At 41.1% G+C, this 21,664-nt stretch overlaps 2 protein-coding genes across 2 annotated transcripts; one reads left to right on the top strand and one right to left on the bottom strand.

Moving 5' to 3' along the window:
* Positions 1-201: 201 nt before the first annotated feature.
* Positions 202-1,084, bottom strand: LOC6586621 (proline-rich extensin-like protein EPR1). Its single transcript, XM_032733292.2, has 2 exons — positions 998-1,084; positions 202-935 (listed from the first exon to the last, which is right to left on the bottom strand). Exons 1-2 carry the CDS (start codon positions 998-1,000, stop codon positions 303-305), a joined length of 636 nt encoding a protein of 211 aa, XP_032589183.2. The 5' UTR covers positions 1,001-1,084; the 3' UTR covers positions 202-302.
* Positions 1,085-18,725: 17,641 nt separating this feature from the next.
* Positions 18,726-19,658, top strand: LOC6586620 (fibrous sheath CABYR-binding protein). The gene is made up of 2 exons (XM_002012195.4): positions 18,726-18,785; positions 18,868-19,658. Exons 1-2 carry the CDS (start codon positions 18,783-18,785, stop codon positions 19,573-19,575), a joined length of 711 nt encoding a protein of 236 aa, XP_002012231.1. The 5' UTR covers positions 18,726-18,782; the 3' UTR covers positions 19,576-19,658.
* Positions 19,659-21,664: the final 2,006 nt, after the last annotated feature.

Genomic DNA, 21,664 nt, shown 5'->3' with positions numbered 1-21,664 from the left:
AAGGGGCAGTGAGGAGTAAGCGCCACAAACTGTGGCAAACCGAATGAAAACATTTTTCTAATTTCCTGTCATCAATATCAAATGAAATGTTATGGCGCACACATCAAATATCCTCAGACGCCCCCGTGCTGCCCCCGTGCTGCCCGCATGCTGCCTGCCTGCCAACACGTCTAATTGAGTTGTGTGTGAGAATGTTGCGTATTTATAGACAATTCCTTTTATTGCAAGTAAACCGAATTCGCACATATAACATATAACAATTGCTGGTTAATATACATATATTATATATATATAGTATATACTTAGAACCTTAGTCGCCTGATCGCACGATAATGATAGCCATCATCCAGCAGCGCCGCGGACTCCTCCCCGCTCTGCGGCACCGGCTCGACGGCCACCGCATTGTCCTCCAGTGGCGGCAGATAGGCCTCGGCGGTGGGCGTCAGATCGGGTATGACATTGGGCGGGGCATAGTGATAGCCATCGGCCTGCAGCAAGCCAGCGGGCTCCACAATATCCTCATGGGTTGGCGCCTCCGTTTCCTCCACAGTTGGCTGCTCCGTGGTCGTGATGGCAGCTGCCTCCGTTGTGGGCAGCTCGCTGACTGCTGTTGTTGTTGGGGGGGCAGCTGTCGTTGTCGTTGTTGTTGTTGTTGTTGTTTCTGGTTCGATTGTTGTCTCAACCGGTGGCAAGTACTCGTTGCCGGGTGGCAAGTACTCATGCGGCGGCGTCAAGACATGCGACAATGTAGCCGCATGCTGTTCCACGGGCGGCAAATAATTGCGACTGGGCAGCGGTGGCAGCACTACAGGTGGCAGGTACTCCAGCGGCAGATGTGAGACATCGCGACGCGGCCGCAAGGCACTGGCGTCGATAGAAGCCGCCGCAGCCAGCAGCAGCAGCAGCAACAGGTTGGCAGTTTGCTTCATCTTCAACTGTAAAATTTGACCTTGATCTAGCTGGCCTGTCTCTGTTTATGTCCGAGTTTAACACTTACCATATCAGCAATGTGGGTCTGGGTTGGGTGTGTGTGTTGTCTAGTTGGGATGTTGCGTTATGCTGTGTCTTTTTGAAATCACTTTGGCTATTTATATGAAAAATTAGCAAGGGTTTGCCAAAGACTCGACGCGTTCGATTCGAACAGCAAACCGAACAGAGAGAAGAGAAGAGAGAAGAGCGAAGTGCGAAGAGAACAGAGCGAACACGAGCTATCGAACCGGAATCTCAATTAAACATGCGTTTCAATTGTTGCTGTTGCTGTTGCTGTTGCCTTTGTTGTTGTTGCTGATGTTATTATTGCGTTTGATTGCATCGAAAACATTTAGCGCGCAGACGATACCTTCCGCTAACTGAGCTGTTGTTTTAGCTGCCTTACGGCTCAGAGTTGTGTAGAAGAAGAGAAGCTACTTAGTTGCATTAGCAGCAAGATGAAAATAGACTTTTATTTGCAATCAAAATATCAATCAATTAACTAAAGCAAGTAAATGTTGTTAATTTAAGTAAATGAATTTTTGCTGACAGTGCTTGACTCGCTGTCTAATTAATTAAAGCAGTTGGGTCTGAAGACGAAGAACTGAGTACGAGAACTTTTAGAAAAATTCCTTGGAAAAACTGATATATGGAGCTATATAAATAAGTATATTAATAAATATTATTAACTCTAAAACGCAACATATTATATAATAATATATTCTTGCCTTAATCCGCTTAAATTTTGGGCCTTAACAAAATAAAATATTTGAAATATTTTTAATCTTTCTTTCAATTTTATCATCAGGAAACTTTTCATCAATTTAGCCTTTTTATATGTAAATCTATAAATCTTACATATATTTGGCCAAATTTCAATTCACCCTAACTGCATCACATAACTTTCTGTCAGTTTAGCTTTTTTAGCCTTTTCTTTCAATAAGATTACAGCTACTTTGTAACTATTTAGTTACCTATAGAAATATTTTGGTTCATCTATATATTTAGCATATAAATTTGTGGCTAAGCTTTAAGAGTATAATATGTAACCACTTTGTTTATGAAAAATTACAAATTTCTGTATATATTTTTAGCTATCTCCAAATTTTGTGAATTTAAGTTTTACTTAATATATTTATATTTTAGATAAATAATACAAATAAATACGTCCAGCTTTAATTATATTTTGAGCTATTTTTTAAGCCGACCTTTTTGATTGCTTGACCATTTCAATCTGTTCCAACATTAACTTTAAATATTTTGTTTGTGCAAATTATTTTAAGTTCTTTTAAGAAACTAATAATAAGCTATGATTTTAATTCATATATGGTATAACGATATAGCTATATAGTAACCACATTTCTAGCCAATACTCAGTATTATTTAGCCTTATTATAAATAGCATTTCAATTCAGCCATTTCATGCTCTCAATCTCTCGCTGCTTCTACCTCTGCTGCCAACACCGTTCCTCTGTGGTCTAGGCGCCAGCTTCAAACGTGTTGCACCTGTGTTCGATCGAGCCGATCTCTTTGTTGGATGCTCGTCATGACATGGTCATCGATGGCATGGTCATTGGCATTAGTTTTTTGAACCAGCGAGCGCTTCTTAAGTGTTGCCAACAACTGTTTATCTATTTGACTTGAGCTGCGTTTGTTTGCCGAAGAATATTTCGCACTCAATTTAAAAATCTGTCAATATTTTTCAATTGTTTTGTTACCTTTGGCCACATTCTACAAATATCGGATTTGATGAGCGTAACCGAAACCGAAACCGAAAACGAAAACGAAACTGAAACCGAAACTGAAATGCTTATAATAAATAATTTCAATGTCCCGCAAACAAAACGAATTCAATGTCAAATGTAAGTTTTGTACCTTTTATTGACTTTTTGGAGGCCCTCTAATTACAAGTTCAAGATGATGCGGCATTTTGTGCCGTGGCTCTGTGGGTCAGAGAACTGTCACGATCTTCTGCTACATCAGTTGCATCATGACGTGGCAATTAAGAAACTTATCACACTTATGCGGCACGTTGACGTCTGGCTATAAGCGGCTTACAGACACGTAAAAAAGCTAAAAATCACAGTATAAGAAAATGCTAGGCGAGGGGGAGAGGGGGCTTGGGGGGTAGGTGGCTTGGGGCACGCAGCCGAAGCGCAGACAATGTACACAATTTCAATCAAATGCATTAAACCAAGCCAAGCTGTCACAAAATCCATCAAAAAATATTATTTCTATATAAACTAAGCACACACTCATGCATGCATACACACACACACACATATATATATCTATAAAACGCCTTCATCTTTGTCCGATTTCCGCAATTTTCAGCGCGTGGCAGACAAATAAAGCGAAAGAGCGAGCGAGCGAGCAAAATAAATCAAGAAAAAGTTACAAAAAAAAAAATATATAGCCCAAACATGAGAGCATATACCATTTTTTTTTTCAGTGTGCTGCCCCAGCTCAACGCGTACTCAAATTCAATGTAATTTCTTTCCTTTTTTCTACCATTTTGTGAGTGTGTGTGTGTGTGTGTTTGTGTGCGCGAGTTGTTCCTGTTGTTGCAGGATTAGTAGAAATTGAAAACGCTGCCAACGACGATTCGTGCCACCTTCTCAAAAAAACGGACGAGAGTGCTTGTGCTTAATAGAAACGGTATATATGCATATACATATATATAAAAAATCCGAAAATATTTAGTTAAAATATTTAAACTCAATAACTGGTAACAGCATGCCTATCTGCCTACCTGCCTACCTGCCGACTGCTCCTGTGGCAGAGTCTGATTCGTCACTGAAAATTTTCGATGCCAAATCGAAAATAAATTCCACGCAAAAAATCGGAAGCAAAAACTGTGTGCTCAATTGAATCTGTGACCACGCGAACAGCAGCAAAGATAAATAAAAAAACATATATATATAACATATATATATATTTCTGATTCATGTATATATATATCGTCAGCGCGAGAGATTGAAAGGCTGCCAACGTTGACATGTAAAACGCATGCATGGCTATGGCACTACAAAGGACAAAAATGCGAATCACTAGGCAAGCAAAAAATTTAATATATATGTATATACATATATATATAGGTAGACTTGGTATCGCTTGGCTATGCACTAGTTGCATATAGACAAGAGTGCTTTGCCATAAAGAGAAACAAGCTGTAAGCCAATCGAGGTATCAAAGAGTTTACCCATAAGCCTCTTCAATTTATGCAGCCTTTTGTTTTCGATTTTAAAAGGTAAACTGAAACGAGTTGTAGGTGGAAATATTTAATAGCTGAAACAGTTACAATTTGAGACTAGTAAAGAATATAAACAGATTTTTGTTAACATAAAATAAATCAGATTTGTTGTGATAAGCCAATCAAGTTATAGCATTTAAATACAGAGACACTTTTGAATAAATATTATATTTTTTTGGTTCATAATATATATATGTAATATAAGCTGCAGTCATCGTATTTTACCCTCAATTTATTATTTTATTATTATTATTCTTGCTGAATTCAATGTCATTGCAAACTGTGAACATATTATATTTCGAATAGCACTCACAGTTGAGTCCTTTTAGCTACGCCAACGAAATATTCATAACTTGGCCTGGAACTCGAGCGAAAACCACTTAGACAACTTGTGGGGGGTGGGGAGAACCAATGACTGCTGTTAGGTTTCATTCAAAACACAAAAAGCTGCACACAACTTGTATGGGAAAAGTTTAGCTCAGATATCTTTATTAGCTCATACAAGAGTTTATTTTTGGCCAATTGCTTATGTTATATATGAAGTTGCTCTATCTTAGTATGGTAAATCACTACAGCAAGGAGGACCATCTATTAAATTAATTTCACAGCTAGCAGACAGACTGTGTGGATGGTTAGATCAACTCGGTTTTAACTAATGTTCGTAACTTTATGGATTTTTAGACCTCTTTCTGTACACAAGCCAAGTACAAATTCTTATGTTTGATGGATTAGCACAGTTCTTTATTACTACTATTACTATTATACCAGACATAGGGATGGAAATATGTATTGAATACATATATTCTAGAATTATCTAGATCTAGTTTAAAATCTAAACAATCTTAAGCTCTTATCAGATAATGACATAGAGATTTCTTTATGCAGAATTATATATTTTTTAGTATCGATTGTATCGCTTGCACAATATTATCGATACTATAATTTATATATTTTTCTACACATACTACAATTAATTGTAGAAAAACATTTTCGCAACACAATTCAATTTTTGGCATATTTTCTATAATTTTGCTAGGACAAATTCTAATGGTATAATAGATATCCATGTTTCCGCTTACGATTTCCAGCTAAAAATCTAAACATTGGTAATCTATTATCATGCTATACATGACCTAATGTTATAAAGATTTCTATATATAGAAAATTACATATTTTATAGTATCGGTCGTATAGTATTATCGATAATACAAAATAAAATTTTTTTTATACACATACTAAATTGTAGAAAGCTATATTCTCAATACGATTCAATTGATGACATATTTTCTAGCATTTTTCTAGGAAAATATTTCATTCAAATAAAATAAAATTTGTCGCTTGTCTAGACACCAGAATTTTTGCTTTCCATTTACACTAAAATTTCATTTCAAAAATATTCTTTTATATTTTTGAAGAGCATCATAAGAGCTTCAATATTTGATTCGAGCATTTTGGGCACAATTTACGTACGCATTTTAAATGGCACTGTCAACAAATCAAATACTCGAAAGAGTTGTCGCTTGATTTGCATGCGTGGCATGGCTTGTGCGGCAGCTGCGTGTGGCACAGAGCACAGATAACATAAGGTAGTATGTGTGCACCGAGAGAGAGAGAGAGAGAGAGAGAGAGAGAGAGAGAGTGAGTGAGTGAGTGCGAGAAATGTAATCACTTCATAAAATATGCAACAGTTGTGGGGCACAAACATGGGGCAGCAAACAAACAGGCAGCAAATTAGACGCAGCTCACGTGACTCTAACTTTAACACATTACGCTCCAATTACGCGCGTGGCAAGCTGGGCGGGTCCAGGCAGGTTTGCTATAGGCGTGCCACGTGTGTGTTTGTGTGCTGTGTTGTGTGTGTGTGGGTTTTGCTTTCTGCATAATAAAATCAGTCGCAGCTTGTCGCCTGGCTCCGCCTTAAGCTGCCACAAAGCAATTGCAAATGCAATGCATACTAAACAGCGACAAGCACTTGTGCTCACTTATGCAACAGGCAACTTGCAACATGCGCCAGCAGCTGCTGTGCATACACACTCGTATGTGAGTGGCTGTGTGTGTGTGTGTGTGTGTTGAACTTAGGCAAAGCAATTTGCTTGCAACGACAAAAAGTCAAAGTCAAAGCGCGCTACGAAATTTAATTACAACTTGAAGGCTTTCCAAATTCCCTAAATATGAACAAAGCGCTGTACAGTGGGGTGTAGCCGACTGTGGAAATACTCTACCTAGCAGATGTCATCTTGCTTTACTATAATGTAGTAGCAAATTTTTATTTTAATTAAATCAGAAACTATCTATCTATTTATCAGAGCTTATTTTGCCCATCGCATTTGTTTTTTTTTTTTTCGATAATTTTGCTTACTTTAAAGCTAATTATAAATGTTAGATTAGATCTGATTTCACACACAATTTATCAATTTATATTTTTAGCAGTTACTCAAAGCAGATATACTAGATATGTCCAACCAATAAATGATAATAAATATAAAATATATATACAATCAATCCCATTTTTTTTCTCTGCTAAAACTATGCAGTTACATATTTAAGCTTATAGCCAAGCCTTAAGTTTAAGCTAAACCCAAACTTAAAGTTGAAGCAAAAACTTTTCATTTTTAATAAAAATCCATATAATATAATAATACAATATATATATGCCTATGTAATCCCTATTATTCATTCACGAAAATTGACTTAAGAAGATTTATATATATACCAGATTACATACTGAAAGCCACATTCGACATTCTTATATAAAAACTAAGCTAATGATTCCTACCTAGGATCCAACCTCAAGTCGAACTCATAATCCGAGCAGCAACTCTTATTGTAGAAGATAAACATAGTAATCAATATTCATCAATCATTCTTTCAATCAATATTCATTTGCATGCCATATACTATATACTTAAACATATAAATGTGTCTATCATATCATTCCAGCATAAGCCGTAGTAATTTCTCTTAAATCTCTTAAGCATGCAATCCAATATGGCCGTCTTCTCGCCGCCAACAGTGCATGACTAAAAAGGGACTCGCAGCTCGGATTATTTATTATATTTCAGTTGCTGCTGATTTGCTGCGTTTTTGCTTTTTGGAAGCCTTCGTCCATTGTCAAAGTCAATTTAATTGTCTCAATTAAGCGCTAAACGCTGTCGACAACTCCGAGCCGTGAACCCGGCCAGAGCCCACGTAACCCAAATCAAGCCAAGGTCAAGGGGAAGACAAATGGAACTGCGACCAGACTGGATGTGGATTTTGTCCTAGGGTTGGGTCTGTGCCCGGGTCTCTCCCGTCGCCTTCATTGTCTCCATTGTGGCATTCCGGGCAGCAACCGCTTTTTGCGACTTAATAATCAAGTGACTTACTAAAAAGTTAACGCAATTTTGTGGCAACTTCAAAAGTTTGCCGCAACTCTTTGGGGCGCAGCTATTGTTGCGCGCGTTCCACCCCTTCTCCCATGCCCTCTACCACTCCCCCTTCCTCTCGCTCTCCCACATCTCAAGCTCATGCTTTGTTTTTGCCACAGAGCACATTTTCACGCACAGTTGAATGCACTTTTTGTGCTGTCCCCCCGACTGCTGAGAAATGTTTGGCGTGAAATTGCGCAGGTGTTACGCGAAGCTGGTGGAGGTGGGTGGGCACAGGGTGGCGTCGCACACAATGGAGACCCGTTGATGATGAGACATGAATAGAGTCTTATGAATTTATAGCATTAGCTACTGAGACAGCCCGTGGCACAGGGTGGCAAGTCTGTCAAAACAACAGCTAAATTCATTTGATGGGATTAACTACCGTAACGCCCTGTGCACAGGGTGGAGATCCCAATGAAATATAAGCTCAGTTGACTCGAGAGCTACGTTTAAATGGCTTTAGTGCATTAGATGCTAAACAGATATGTGACGCCCTGTGCACAGGGTGGGCAGTATTTACTAAATGCATTCCCAGTTGTTTCTAATATTAAGTGGGAAGAGCTTAAATGCATTAATTGTATTGATAGTAAAGTTAAGGTGGTAAACAGTTATGAGACACCCTGTGCACAGGGTAACGTATGTGTTGCAAACTCCTCAAATTCGGCTGCTGTGTCATGTGACGTATACGTAATTTGCAAAATAATTAAAAAGCAACACACGCAAACATTTACCCGTACTCTACACCCTGTCATTTTGATAATTTTACACTTATTTGCGCATAATTTTCAAACGCTAGATAATCAGAAAAAAAAAAAATTAAAAATAAAAGTAGAAAATTGCGCTCTGAACCCCGAAAATTGAGCAGCGCATGTAAATTTTAGCAGCGATGCAGCAAAGCGAAGAGTAGGGGACGCAGGGAAGAGTGAAGAGGGAGGGAGGTAGAAATACCTGGTCAGTCAACAACATATTTTGATGTGCAAATAGAGGAAATTGTACAAATATTAAACGGATATTGCCTGCGGCGTTGAATACCCGATTTGGCGGGCTCAAACTGGGCAGGGCCGAGAGAGAGAGAGAGAGAGAGATAAAGAGAGAGAGAGAGAGGAGAGAGAGAGAGGGTGAGCGCGGGTTGAAGCGGTGGATCGTGACCGAAAACCGCGTGCTCTGATGCGACAGCATAGGCTAAAACTTTAATGTCGCTCAAGGGAGATTGATGTGTGGTGGGTGAGGAATATGCATGTGTGTGCGTATGTGTGTGTGTGTGCTGTGGCTGAAGTGTATGTGAAGTGTATGTAAAGTGCGTGTGTGTGTTGGCCACAGAATTTGCTCATTTTGCGCCTTTAAGCTGCTAAAGCTACGGCCAGGGTCAGATGTAGTGTGTGTGCGAGTGTGTGTGTGTGTTCGAGTGTGTGTGTCTCTGTTAATGCCAGCGGTTGACGTTTATAATTTTACACCGAAACTAATTATATTAACTTGAGAGGCAATGCCAGCTCAACCGAATCAGTTTACGTAATGCATATGTAAGTGCGCTCACCGTGTGTGGGCTACCTGTGCATGTAAGGGTGTGGCTATGCGCGTGTATGTGTGTGTGTAATGTTACAACATAATAACAAGAATGGCACTTGGATTGTAATTTCCAATTAAGCTCAATTTAATGCCCAGCAAGGCGAGCAAATGTAAGCACAATGAACGGCAACTGGAAACTGGACACACACTCTGATCTCTGGCAGGGTGAGACGAAGGGAGGGGGAGGGGCAGACTAGAACAGAGAAAACAGGACATAGCACAGAAGCACAACAACAAGAAGCAATTGCCATTTCCATTGCCAATGTCATTTATCTATACTATATAAGTATTTATTATATTGTTTTCACTCTGCCCCCTCTCTCTCTCTCTCTCTCTGTTGGTGAGCCGTAAAAGTTAATTACACTGCCCGAAATAGAAGGCAACTCTAGCTGGAAGCCTAAGAGGCGAGCAGCTGGGCGGTGTCAATGTTAAGTTAAAGCACCGTGTGCCCACTCACAAGATACACCCCCATTAAAATGCTAATGATATTGTTGTTTTTGGCTATACACAATGAAATATAAACTGATTTCGATGAAGTGATTCACCCTGTGACACATGATCTTCGTTGAGGGCTTTATAAACTGCAATTGACAAAGTATTAAATGCATTTTTACGGTTTATAATTGAGATTTACCAAGAAAGAGTTGCACAGAATCACCGTGGGTCACCCTGTAGTGGGCAACATATAAAGGATAAGCTTTAAAATATTAAATGCATTGCGTCGCTCTGTTACGGTATATAATTGAGATTTACTAAGAAAGAGTTTCAATGAGTCCCATAAAGAGTTGTACAGGATCGCCCTGTGCCACCCTGTAGTGGGTTTACGTATAGGGAATAAGCTCTAGCACATTAATTACATTATTCTACCTACGCACAGTCGGTAGATCTTCTCTTAAAAAAGTATCAAGTCTGTCCATAGTTGAGCCACCCTGTGCCTACCTGCTCTACTACACCCTGTGTCTGCGCATTGTCCACAACCGACGGCGCACTTTAAGTCATCAATTTAAAATCAATTCCAAGCGAATTGTCGCAATTTTTGTCCAGCTCAAACTGAAACGGACCCTGTCCCAAGGCATACACGCCCTGTGGGCAGCCATTTATAAGCATACGTCAGTTTGCAAACTAATTAAATCGACAACTGCTGCTAGGATACAATTTTAATTGAAAGCCATTTGGCATCTAACAACTACAGCAACAACGACAACATGACAACAACAAGACAACAACAAGAGACAGACAAACAAATAAACAGAGTCGCGCTCCTTCGATTCTCTCTAGAGCACTCAGCAAATGTCCGCCTCTATCTCTGTCGATGTGTGCGTGTGCCTGTCAGTGTGCGTAAGTGTCGTCGCTGTTCCTCTGTCGGCTGAGCACCCAAATTGAATTCGAGTCAACACCGCACGAAACTCACTTAAGCGACACGGCAATTGTTGTTGCCGCTGTAGTGGAACAATTATTTCAAATTATGCATTAAAAAGTTGCCACACGGCAGCCACGAAATACGTGCTTAAGGTGGAGATGATGAGCCACCCAATACCCTGCAAATAGTGCAACATTTGAGTTGACAAGCATCTGCAATTATTATGCCTAAAAATAAATATATTCGATTCACTTTTACTTTCCTTCATTTAAAATATGTTTATGACGATATGCAGCATTTTGTTGATTATCGATATGATTTATCGACTTATTCAACATATACAGGTCTGAGAACTATGCTTGCCAAACAAATTATAAAAGTTTTTTCATAGATTTTGGATTATGATAGAAGCTGTTGATGTAAATTTTCAATAATCGATATTTATCGATTTTCGTAACTATGATAAAGTGGACTTTTATAAAGAGCTTAGTAGATAGATTAGCTGTAAACATTAGCAAGTGACTGTGAACAAGTTTAAATATAATATATAATGTTAATAAGACACGTTAAAGGCATGCATTTCATATATATCGATTTTTGAGAGATAGATAGATCAAATAGACGTTATAATCGCAACATACCAAAATCATTTCCATTTCTCCTAATCCGACAAATAAATATCCCTTTCGGTACGCTCCACTTCACTTTTACCACCGCCCCAAGCATACCCATTAAACGCTTTATGGACACAGGGCATCAAAATGAAAACAAATGGCGAATAATTAAAAGTAATTGAAGATGAAATAAAACTGAAAGTCGAGATGAATTCGACGCCGATTTCACGAAATGAGACCTAATTAAAAAGCATAAATCGTACGAATTCCCCAAAGCGAATCGCCTCAGTTCAGCTGGCTCAGCGAGACGTGCAGCTGCTGGTTTAGCAGCTCAGCCGTTGCTCTAATTGAAAATGGAGTCATTATCCTGTCTGTCGCCTGTTCAATGAACCCCCAACAAGAAAAATAAGAAACAGAAACGAAGCAAATCCAACTTTTTGCTGCACTTGCAGCTGGAGCAATGGAAAATTGAATGTAAATTAAATAGCCACAGCAGAGTATACACGCGTGCCAGGAGCAACCAGGATACGGGACACACTGAACAAATAAACAAACAAATAAACAGACGAGCAAACAACAAACGGCCAAGCAAACAGAAATCAAATTGTTATTGTTGCTGCTCCTTGCTGTTGACCTTCGTTGGCCTGTGACCAGCTTTGATGGCCGTTCGGGTTTTTATAAATTTATTTATTTTCATTTTCGTTTTCGTTTGCGTTTTCGCTTGCCAAGAAAGTTGCAGCCTTAACGATAAAGCAGCGCAGTGCAAGGTGTCTGGGGAAATTAAGTGAGCCTCAGGTGAGGTGAGACCCGAGTCGCCTCTCTGCTCCCTGCTCTCCCCTCTCTTCATCCTTTACATCCTGCATACTTGTTGATTTTTAATGAAATATGACTTTGTTTCAGCCGCGGCTGCCCATCAAAGTCAGCCGCAATACGAATATTGCGCATACGCCACGTTGAACAGCTTGAAGCCAGACATTGGAGTTAATTATTACAGCCGAGTGCGCAGCTAATTGGACTAATGCTCAAAAGGTAAAAGGGATCTAACCTCCAGCCGTAGACGCCAGCAACGAAATCCTTTGTGATTTTTACTCTCTAACCATTTTCCCAAGAACTCTCTATAAATAGATGAATGTCTATACAAGTCGAAGATAATGTGAAAGATTACAGTTAATTATGGGACAGGCTATTTTAATTCCTGCGTGTCCTCTGGCCATTATTATTGCTACCATTCGATATTTCTTTCGTATCCGTTTTCCATTCTCCTCATTGCCTTATATTTTTGTTGTTGTTTATTTAACACGCATTTTCCGGCTGCGTGCATTTAAATTGAATTTTAAATATGCATAGAACACAGTTCGCCACACTCGGGCGACAGGTAGCGCTGAGGCCTAGCAGGTGTTTTTGAAGGTGGGCGTGGCAGCGCCCACCAACACACAAATGCCACCTAAGCAGTGGCATCGATTTTTTTATGGCTCTCCGGCTCGTTGAGGCTCTTTAAAGTTCTTTATAAATATTTATGGTCATATTTTTGGCAGTTCGCTTTTTCGGTTCGAACAGAGCTTTATTTGGAGTAGACAGGTGAGAGGCGAGTGAGGCAGAGGAGAGGCAATTCAGCGAGAGCGGAATGTAACTGCATTATAAATGTTGCAGTTGACCTGAAAATGTTATAAATGACGATTTGGATTGGTAAAATATGCACGTAACTTAAGGTTCCCCAAAAGTTCAGCTCAACCAAATTTAAAGCAAAAGTTTACGTTAGCCAAGTTGAAATTCACACGTATCACAGGGCCATTTATCAGAGAAACGGATGATGAATATACATGAATGGTAGAAGAGGAAAAATGTATACAGAGCAACTCAGGGTGGCAGAAGAGTAAATTAGGTTAGGACGAGCGAGAGATAGTAAAAACGTTACCCAAATAAATTGAGGTGAAAATACGAGACAAAGAAAACTAGTTAGAGCGCGCTAGCTGGGAGTGCATGATTTCATCTCAAGTCTCTAGTTTGTAGTCGTGTCTAGTTACCCAATTTAAATGGGTAAAGGTTGAACCTTTAGAGTTCAAATCTCTCAAAGTCTAATGCTCTTTGTATACTCCTCCGAGACGCTCTCTCTCTCTCTCTTGCCTTGTCTGTCCTTCTTTATCTATTCTTAATTAGCTCTCTTTCTGTCTGTGTCTCTCTCGCCTTGTTTTTACATCTTAATATATATTTATATTTCTCTCTTCTTTTATAACTGTCTCTTATAGCTCTCTCTCTCTTTTTCTCTCTCTCTCTCTCTTTCTCTCTCTCAAAGCCTTTCTCTCTAAGTAAAATTAATGAGATATGCAGCATTATTATAAAAGACTTAGACCTCATTATAAATGAATTTTCTTCTCAACTAATTGAATTTTTAGCTGTGTCTGTTCAGTTCTGCCTTTTTGTAGGGACTCATGTTGTGATTGAAAATATGTAAATGAATGCATGGGAATATGAATTTGAATGCAAAAATAGATTAAAGACTGAATCAACTAAATAAAATAACAATGCTAAACTGCTTCAGCAGCTCGACAATATGTATCTCTATTTTTAACACAATTGCGAAACCTTCAACAAAGCCAAACACTGAACTGATTGCAAGTTATTGTAACAGATAGAAATCAGAAGCTATGACAATTTACATAAATCTCTGCAGCAAATGCTTCAAACACAAAAGAAAACAGAGAGAGAGAGAGAGAGAGAGAGAGAGAGCGAGGGAGAGACAGCCGGAAACGTTTTCGGTTCAATGACATTTTTACTTTCCCAATCACATTTCGTTCACATATATCTTCACTGACAGCCACTCCGGGCGACTGTTCAAATGTTGAGGAATTTATGTGTTATGATGTCAATCCACATTATCATTGCTCATACCGGGAGCTCATCAAATTTTCAATAGCTCTGTCAGGCTTAAGTGAGTGCTCCTTACGTCAGCTGTCGTCTGCTTGAAGGGGCCGTGTTAACAGGCCATGGCTTAATTAGAAGCTACATGGAGTTCATACCTATCTGATTTCAAGCTTGGATCAGCGCATTTAGATCTGACTGTCAAGTCCCAAATTTATAGTCCAATTAATCGTGTGTGGGGCGTCGTGGGGGCGCGGGCTACGCTGCGTAGTCGCTATAAATTGATTGATGGCAAATTCGTGTCCTTGTCGCAGCAATTTGTTAAACCCCGAAAAAAGGATTCTCATGTCCTACCAGCAGCTGTAAAGAAGCAATTTAAATTTCGTAAATAGATTTGCCAAATCGATACGCCGAAGGACCCTTTTTGCGGCCTGCTGCTGCTCCTTTTTTTCTCGTTTCTCGTTTGCCTATTTAAAATATATAAATATTTTAAGTTAATAAATGCGGCATCAACTCGACTGGCGCCTGCGGTCGCTATCTACAAGTTGGACAAGTGCTGAAGATACACACAAACAGAAGCACACACAAATACACACACACACACACACACACACACACACACACAGATACACGGAAGCATCGACATTTGCATAAACCATGCCTTGGCCCCGGATTTTTGTTTGCCTTGTTTGGCAAAGCTGCCCTTTTCCAACATTATCCGCCCGCGGCCAGGCTCTAGCTACAGCTTCAGCTCGAGTTTGTTAAAGAGTTCGCCAGGAGCAGTAGCAGCCGGAGCAGCTCAGGTTAACTTTACAGCCGGCTAATGGTCGATGAGCCGCTGGGAGCTCCTTTAAGCTGTTGCCTTTTATCGCTACAGCAACAACAGCAACGCCAGCTAAACAAAGGCAGCCAGTTGTATGCCACAAACTGCGGCACATGTAAATTGAACCTCAACACACACACACACACACACAAATGCAAGCACACGTTGAGAAAAAAAAAAGAAAAATAGACATAAAAATCGTATTTTAAATAAAATCACAAGTCAAGAGCAGCACAAAAAAATCAATGAGGCTCACACAATTTATAGCAAAACATGTTCGCCTCTTGTTCTTGCTGCCTTAACACCCTATAAATAATACCCTATACCCAATACCCTATACCCAATACCCTATAAATAAGTAGAAGTAGAAGTAGAAGTAGAAGTAGAAGTAGAAGTAGAAGTAGAAGTAGAAGCAGTAGAAGTGAAGTAGAAGTAGAAGTGGGGAAGTGAGAGTGGAAGTGGGGGTGGGGTGGAGTGGGTGAGTGGGTGGAGTGGAAGTGGGTGGGAGGAAGTGGGTGGGTAGGTGGAGGTGGAGTGGGTGGGGGTGAGTGGGGGTGAGGAGTGAGGTGGGGGAGGTGAGTGGGGAGTGGAGTGAGTGGGTGGGGGTGAGTGGGGGTGAGTGGGGGTGAGTGGAGTGAGTGAGTGGAAGTGGAGTGGAGTGGGGTGGGTGGAGGTGAGTGGAGTGGAGTGGGAGTGAAGTGGGGGTGGTGAGTGGAGGTGGAGGTGGGGGTGGGTGGTGGGTAGAGTGGGGGTGGGAGTGAGTGGGGAGTGGAAGTGAGTGGGGGAGGTAGAGTGGGGGTGGGAGTGAAGTGAGTGAGTGGAGTGAAGGTGAGTGGGGTAGAGTGAGAGTGAGAGTGGGAGTGAGGTGAGTGGAGGTGGGGTGGAGTGGGGTGGGAGTGAGAGTGGAGTGGGAGTGGGAGTGGGAGGTGAGTGAGGTGGGTGGGAGTGGGGGTGAGGTGAGTGGAGTGGGGGTGAGTGAGTGGGTGGGGTGGAGGTGGGGTGAGGTGGAGTGGGAGGTGGGAGTGGGAGTGGGGGTGAAGTGGGGTGGAGGTGAGTGGGAGGTGGGTGGAGGTGAGTGGAGTGGGGGTGGAGGTGGGGTGGAGTGGGGGGTAGAGTGGAGGTGAGTAGAGTGGGGTGGGGGGGTGAGTGGGGGGGAGTGGAGTGGGGGTGGGAGTGGGTGAGTGGGGTGGAGTGAGGTGGAGGTGGAGTGGAGTGGGGGTGGTGGAGTGAAGTGAGTGAAGTGAGAGTGAGTGGGGGTGGGGTGGGGAGTGGGGGTGGAGTGGAGGTGGGAGGTGAGTGGGGGGTGAGTGGAGTGAGTGGAGTGGGTGGAGGTGAGTGGGGGGAGGGAGGTAGAGTGGAGGTGAGAGTGAGGGAAGTGAGTGAGTGGGGAGTGAGTGAGTGGGGAGTGAGTGAAGTGAAGTAGAAGTAGAGAGTGAGTAGAAGTAGAAGTAGAAGTAGAAGTAGAAGTAGAAGTAGAAGTAGAAGTAGAAGTAGAAGTAGTCTAATTTACAGAGTATTTCCCAGCCGGTCACTCACACTTCAAAGAACTCAGCTTGTTTTTGCCTAACTAGTGCTATAAATTATGCTCCAAATAGACAACCAAGACACATACACCCGCATACACCCGCGCAGCTACTTGCCACGCCTAGACACATAAAATATTGCACATGACTGGCTTTTAGCCAAAGAGAAGCAAATCAAATGGGCAACAAGTCGGGGGCTAATCCCACCCATCTATTCCCAATAGCCGATTTTGAGGCGCAACTGCGCGTATCGAATGAAAAGTTGTTGCCGCCTTTTAGGCAGACAAACAGCCGCGGAAATGATTTACTTGCCGGCTGAGCAGATTCCAGGGCTTATCTAGGCTGGGGGAAAACACGAGAAGGTAAGGCGCTTATAGATCTCTGAATTTGTTCTAGCTGGATTTGCAAGCGTATTATGTAGTGTCTATCTCGCTCTATATCCCTCTCTCCATCTGACGCTCAGCTCATTTGCATGCGTGAGAGCTATAAATGTTAATGACACATGCCAGCTGGCCACACCCCACGCCCACATGCCACATGCCACATGCGACATGCCATACATGCATGTACAATAACAGTTCATTAACAATGCGATAATAGCAGCAGAGAGAAAAAATTTACATAGTTCGATTTAATTTTACAAACGTTTCCAGTTCAATTAATAATTTGTAAAATGACATGTATGCATGTGTGCATGTGTGCGTGTGTTTGTTGTTATTTTTTAATTATGCTTATGATTATTTAATGAGTCTTATACGGCATTTATATTCAGATTTTGGACAGCAGCCACAGCCAGCAAATGACTTTTTTGTTGCGGGCCAGGCCGAGAGCCTCACAATCAATTTTAATCAATAAATAATTTCCGCAACAATCTCTGATTGCATTTTGATGGGCAGGACTCGACAGGCAACGCTTTATCAATGCATATTAAATTATGTATTCTGTTTTTAATTTATTTCAATTTACAAATGAGACAGCTGCTGACAGCGACACACACACACACACACACACACAGCTAGCGGAGTTGAGGCCCAGCCAAGCGCCCACTTCAACTGCTTTTTGTGGGGCTCTTCAGTCGCTCCCAGCTGCGAGGCCTATAAATAAACGGAGTACTTCCGCAGTGCTTGAGCGACCAGCAAATTAACACCTCAGGAAAAAAAACAGTTGAACTACTTAAGCGTAGCTTGAAAAAAGCTAAAAAATTCGAGATATTTGATAAACTAAAAGTTACTCTGTTTTGAAGAAGAAAGACTAAGAATATTTTACTAGAACTTGGCATGACTTAGAGATACTCTACTTATTTACATATATAATATATATATAAAACACACTCAAAGACAACTATAGAAAATACCGAAGATACAAACATAGAAATTCAGTGTGATAAATCTACATATAACGACTGTGCAATATCCTGCATTATCGTATCATCGTATAGTTTCAACACAATCTATAGCCGCCTTATATACCCTACAAATGTATATATTACATAGTCAAATATACCCTATATAACACCCAGAAGATACAGAAGATGCAAATATAGAAGTTCAGTGTGAATATTCAACATATAATGACTATGCCATACCCTGCATTATCGTATCATCGTATAGTTTCAAAACAATCTATAGCCGCCTTATATACCCAACAAATGTATACATTACATAGTCAAATATACCCTATATAACACCTAAATATAAAACCTAAATATAAAAGATACAGATAAAGAAGTTCAGTACGAAAATTCTTCAATGAACGACAGTGCGATACCCTGCACTATCGTATCATCGTTTAATATCCTCACAATCTGCCTTATATACCCGATATAAAACAGCCTACAAATGTACACAAAGTATAGTCAAATATACCCTATATAACACCTATAACTAGCAGCGTATAGCCATCTAGAAAGGTCAAGCACACGTCCACCACTTGACATTGCAGGCAACAGAAAAATAGTAGACACAAAATAAAGTAAAGCAAGGCAAAGGCCGTACACAAATGGCAGAGACTGAAGCGCAGAGACCATCTTAAAGACCCGAGATGATGTCGGAGCTGAAGCTGAAACTGAAACTGAAGAGAGTTTCAAGTGGTGCACTTGAAGCCAGAGGCAACAAAAACAAACACAGCGAAAAATAGAGAGAGAGAGAGAGAAAACGAATTTTTGAAGATTTTTAATTAACTTGAAGCGAAGCGAACCGAGTTCAACTGGAGCTGGAGGCTGGAACTGGAACTCCAACTGGAACTGGAGCTGAGGCCGAGACCAAGGCGAAGGCTAAGGCTGAATTGCCTCAAAAGTTTTTTGCTATAAATGCGACGGTCGACTAGAGTCAAGCCATCAAACAGCCCAAGCAACTTTTAATTGCCAGACGCCGTTAGCCCGAACAAAAAGCGTAAACAACAAGAAAATGGTAAAAACAGGATACAGTATACATATACACATACATATGTGTATGTAAGGATAAGTTAAAGCTTTGCCTTTTGCTGTTGCAGAAAATCTTCTCGCTTGGATCTGTGCTCACCCTCTCCGCCGTGGCCAGCGCCGCCTTGGCTGCACCGCAGGGCGCTGCTCGCCTGCGCCGCGACGTCTCCGAGCTGGCGGATGCCGCCGCCATGGAGTACGTGCCGCCGGCAACGGAGTATCTGCCCGCCGATGCCACCGAGCAGCCGAGCGCTGTGCGGGGCGATGAGGGCTACGAGTATCGCACGGTGCGTCGCCTCAAGCTGCGCCATCGCAACCGGCGCGACGTTTCGCATTTGCCTGGCCAGCAGTACTTGCCGCCGCCCAGCAACAGGTATCTGCCACCTGCAGCTGCACCGGCTCCTGCGGCAGTCGATGACACCGAGGAGGTTGTGTCCGCTGCGCAGCCCAAGGTGGCCAACGAATATCTGCCGCCAGCCGCAGAGGAGCAGCCAGCCAGCACTGAGGCGCCCCCGGCGGAAACCGAAGCGCCGGCTGCCGAGGCCCAGCCCTTGGTCGAGGACCAAATCGTCGTGGATGTGCCCACGGCCGAGCTACGTGACGATGGCTATCACTACAAGCAGCCCGAGGAGATGCCCGCCGAGCTGAAGGAGGCCGCCAAGGAGTACTTGCCGCCTCTCGACGACGGCGTTGTGGTCGAGGGCCCAGCCGATGGCGAGAGCTCGGTCCTGACCAAGGATGGCTATCAATATCGCGCCATTCGCCGTTACAGATTTTAATTTCACCTCGTCCGCAATTTCGCATTTCTCTTTTTGAATTTTACTTTCAACTTTGTTTTTGGAGTTTTTGTTTATGTTTTTTTCTTTTGAATAAAGTAAATCTTTGATTGCATTAAAAATGTTTTTACACTTAAATAGAGGAGTAGAGGAACCCCACACAGACCTGCTAATCCAATCATAGCAAGCTCTTTTATTGCAGACAGGCGGGCATGGCCAGCCACGCCTTCTTCTGCCTCCTTCTTTCATTTCCCATTTTCAATGACTACAATTTTAATGCACTTTTTATAGAGTTTATCTAAAAACTTTGCTGAAGATTTAAGAAATTGATTAATGCTTGCAGCAAAGTTTTGGCTACAAAAAAAGTCAAACTAAAGTAGAAAACGTGAAGAAAATCGTTTAAGTTCTGGCCCAGTTATGTGAGCCAAGGCAAGAGTCTAAGGATGATTTCCACTTCAACTTTTCAGACTTTGTTCAACTGCTTTAATTTGCCTATCTTTGCCACAATACCTATCAAACTCTCTCTCTTTCCCTTTCTCTATGTCTCCCTCTCTCTCGTCCATCAGCGGCTCTTTGCAATTTCTAGCCAAAGCAAATTTCATTACATTTCCTTTCTCCATTAACGATTCACACGGCGTACAAAGCGTGCTCTGCGCTTTTATCTTTACCCTTTTACGCTGCGTATACGCAATATTTTCCTAGTATATGCTCTGACCTTAGTTAACGCCCACTTGTTGGTTAGTTTAGCTGCGGTTAACCAGTTATGGCCGCTGAAATTAGTGTCGATAAAAAGGCTCTTTATTGGAGCACCAATTAGCGCAAAGTTATGTAAGGCATAAATAAATGGGGAAGGAGCGGAGAGTCCCCCTCCCGGGAAATTCGATATGAAAATCATGATAAGGATTATTTAGGGGTATATATGTAGGGGTATACATGTAGCATTTATATATCTAAATATAAACATGCGTTGCCTTAGCATCCTTTAAGGTTTAATTAATGCACTTGGGCGTTAATCTGACAACAACAACAACAACAACAACAACAACAAGAACATGAAACATTAAGTGCGCACTCAAGATAAATTATCTTAGCTTGTTGCCAATGCTGTTGCTGCTCTTGCATATTCCTACTCCCTCCGCTCCCTCCGCTCCTGTTGTAGCTACTTCCTCCTCCTCCTTCTCCTCCTCCTCCACTCCTCTTCCTATTGCTCTTCCTCTTTGGCTGCAATAAAATCGCAAGGCAATTGCAGCTAATGGCTGGCTTAACATTTCTCCCATTGATTTTCGCACACTTTACTGCCACGCCCACTTCATTCTTTTCTGTAATTATGAGCTCAATTGAATGCAAATTAAATTCAAATTGAATCATATCAAAGCGAACTCAATTAGGGCAAACAAATTATAGTTGAATTCTGCTGGGCAAAAAGTGTTAAGGCAAAAGGGAATTCGATGAATGAAATATGGATAAGTGAGAAAAAAGTCATATGAATACGCGCGAGGGCTGTCACAAGTGTTTCCATTGAACTACAATTCGTACTACTATTGGCTCAATTTTATGAATACGTTTAACAACTCATATTGAATTCAGCAACTTTAAATAAGTTATTAAATGTACAGTTCAGCATTTCAGTACTTTAAGAACGATAGATAGAAGCTTCTTAAGCTCTCAGTTCAGTTAATTCAGTATTGAAGCATGGGATAGAAAGATGAATAATTATAGAAAATAGTAATAAAGTCAGGGTTGATTCCAGTGAACCACAACTCGATATACTAATGTCATTTCATGAATTAATAAGATCAAATAGTTAGTTAATTTAAAAATCGTCAGCTTAACTCAAATTAAGTTCCCTCCTTTAATTGAACATCCTATTGAATCACAATTGAAACATCTTTTCTGGGGCAATTGAATAACTAAACAAACAGAATTATTATTTACGAACTACATCGTTCAGTTCATTTGAATCAATGTATAAATACACTGGTTCATTTCGATATGACGCATTAAATCAAGCTTGTGCCGAACAATAGCAAACAAGTCGATGATGGCATTGGTAGCAAATGTAAAGAGATACCGAGGTATAGAGAGAGTGACA

This window comes from Drosophila mojavensis, unplaced genomic scaffold, assembly GCF_018153725.1.
Source record: "Drosophila mojavensis isolate 15081-1352.22 unplaced genomic scaffold, ASM1815372v1 contig_74, whole genome shotgun sequence".
Lineage (NCBI taxonomy): Eukaryota > Metazoa > Arthropoda > Insecta > Diptera > Drosophilidae > Drosophila > Drosophila mojavensis.
Note: the sequence above shows the minus strand (reverse complement) of the source record. Positions and strands in the feature narration are given on the sequence as shown.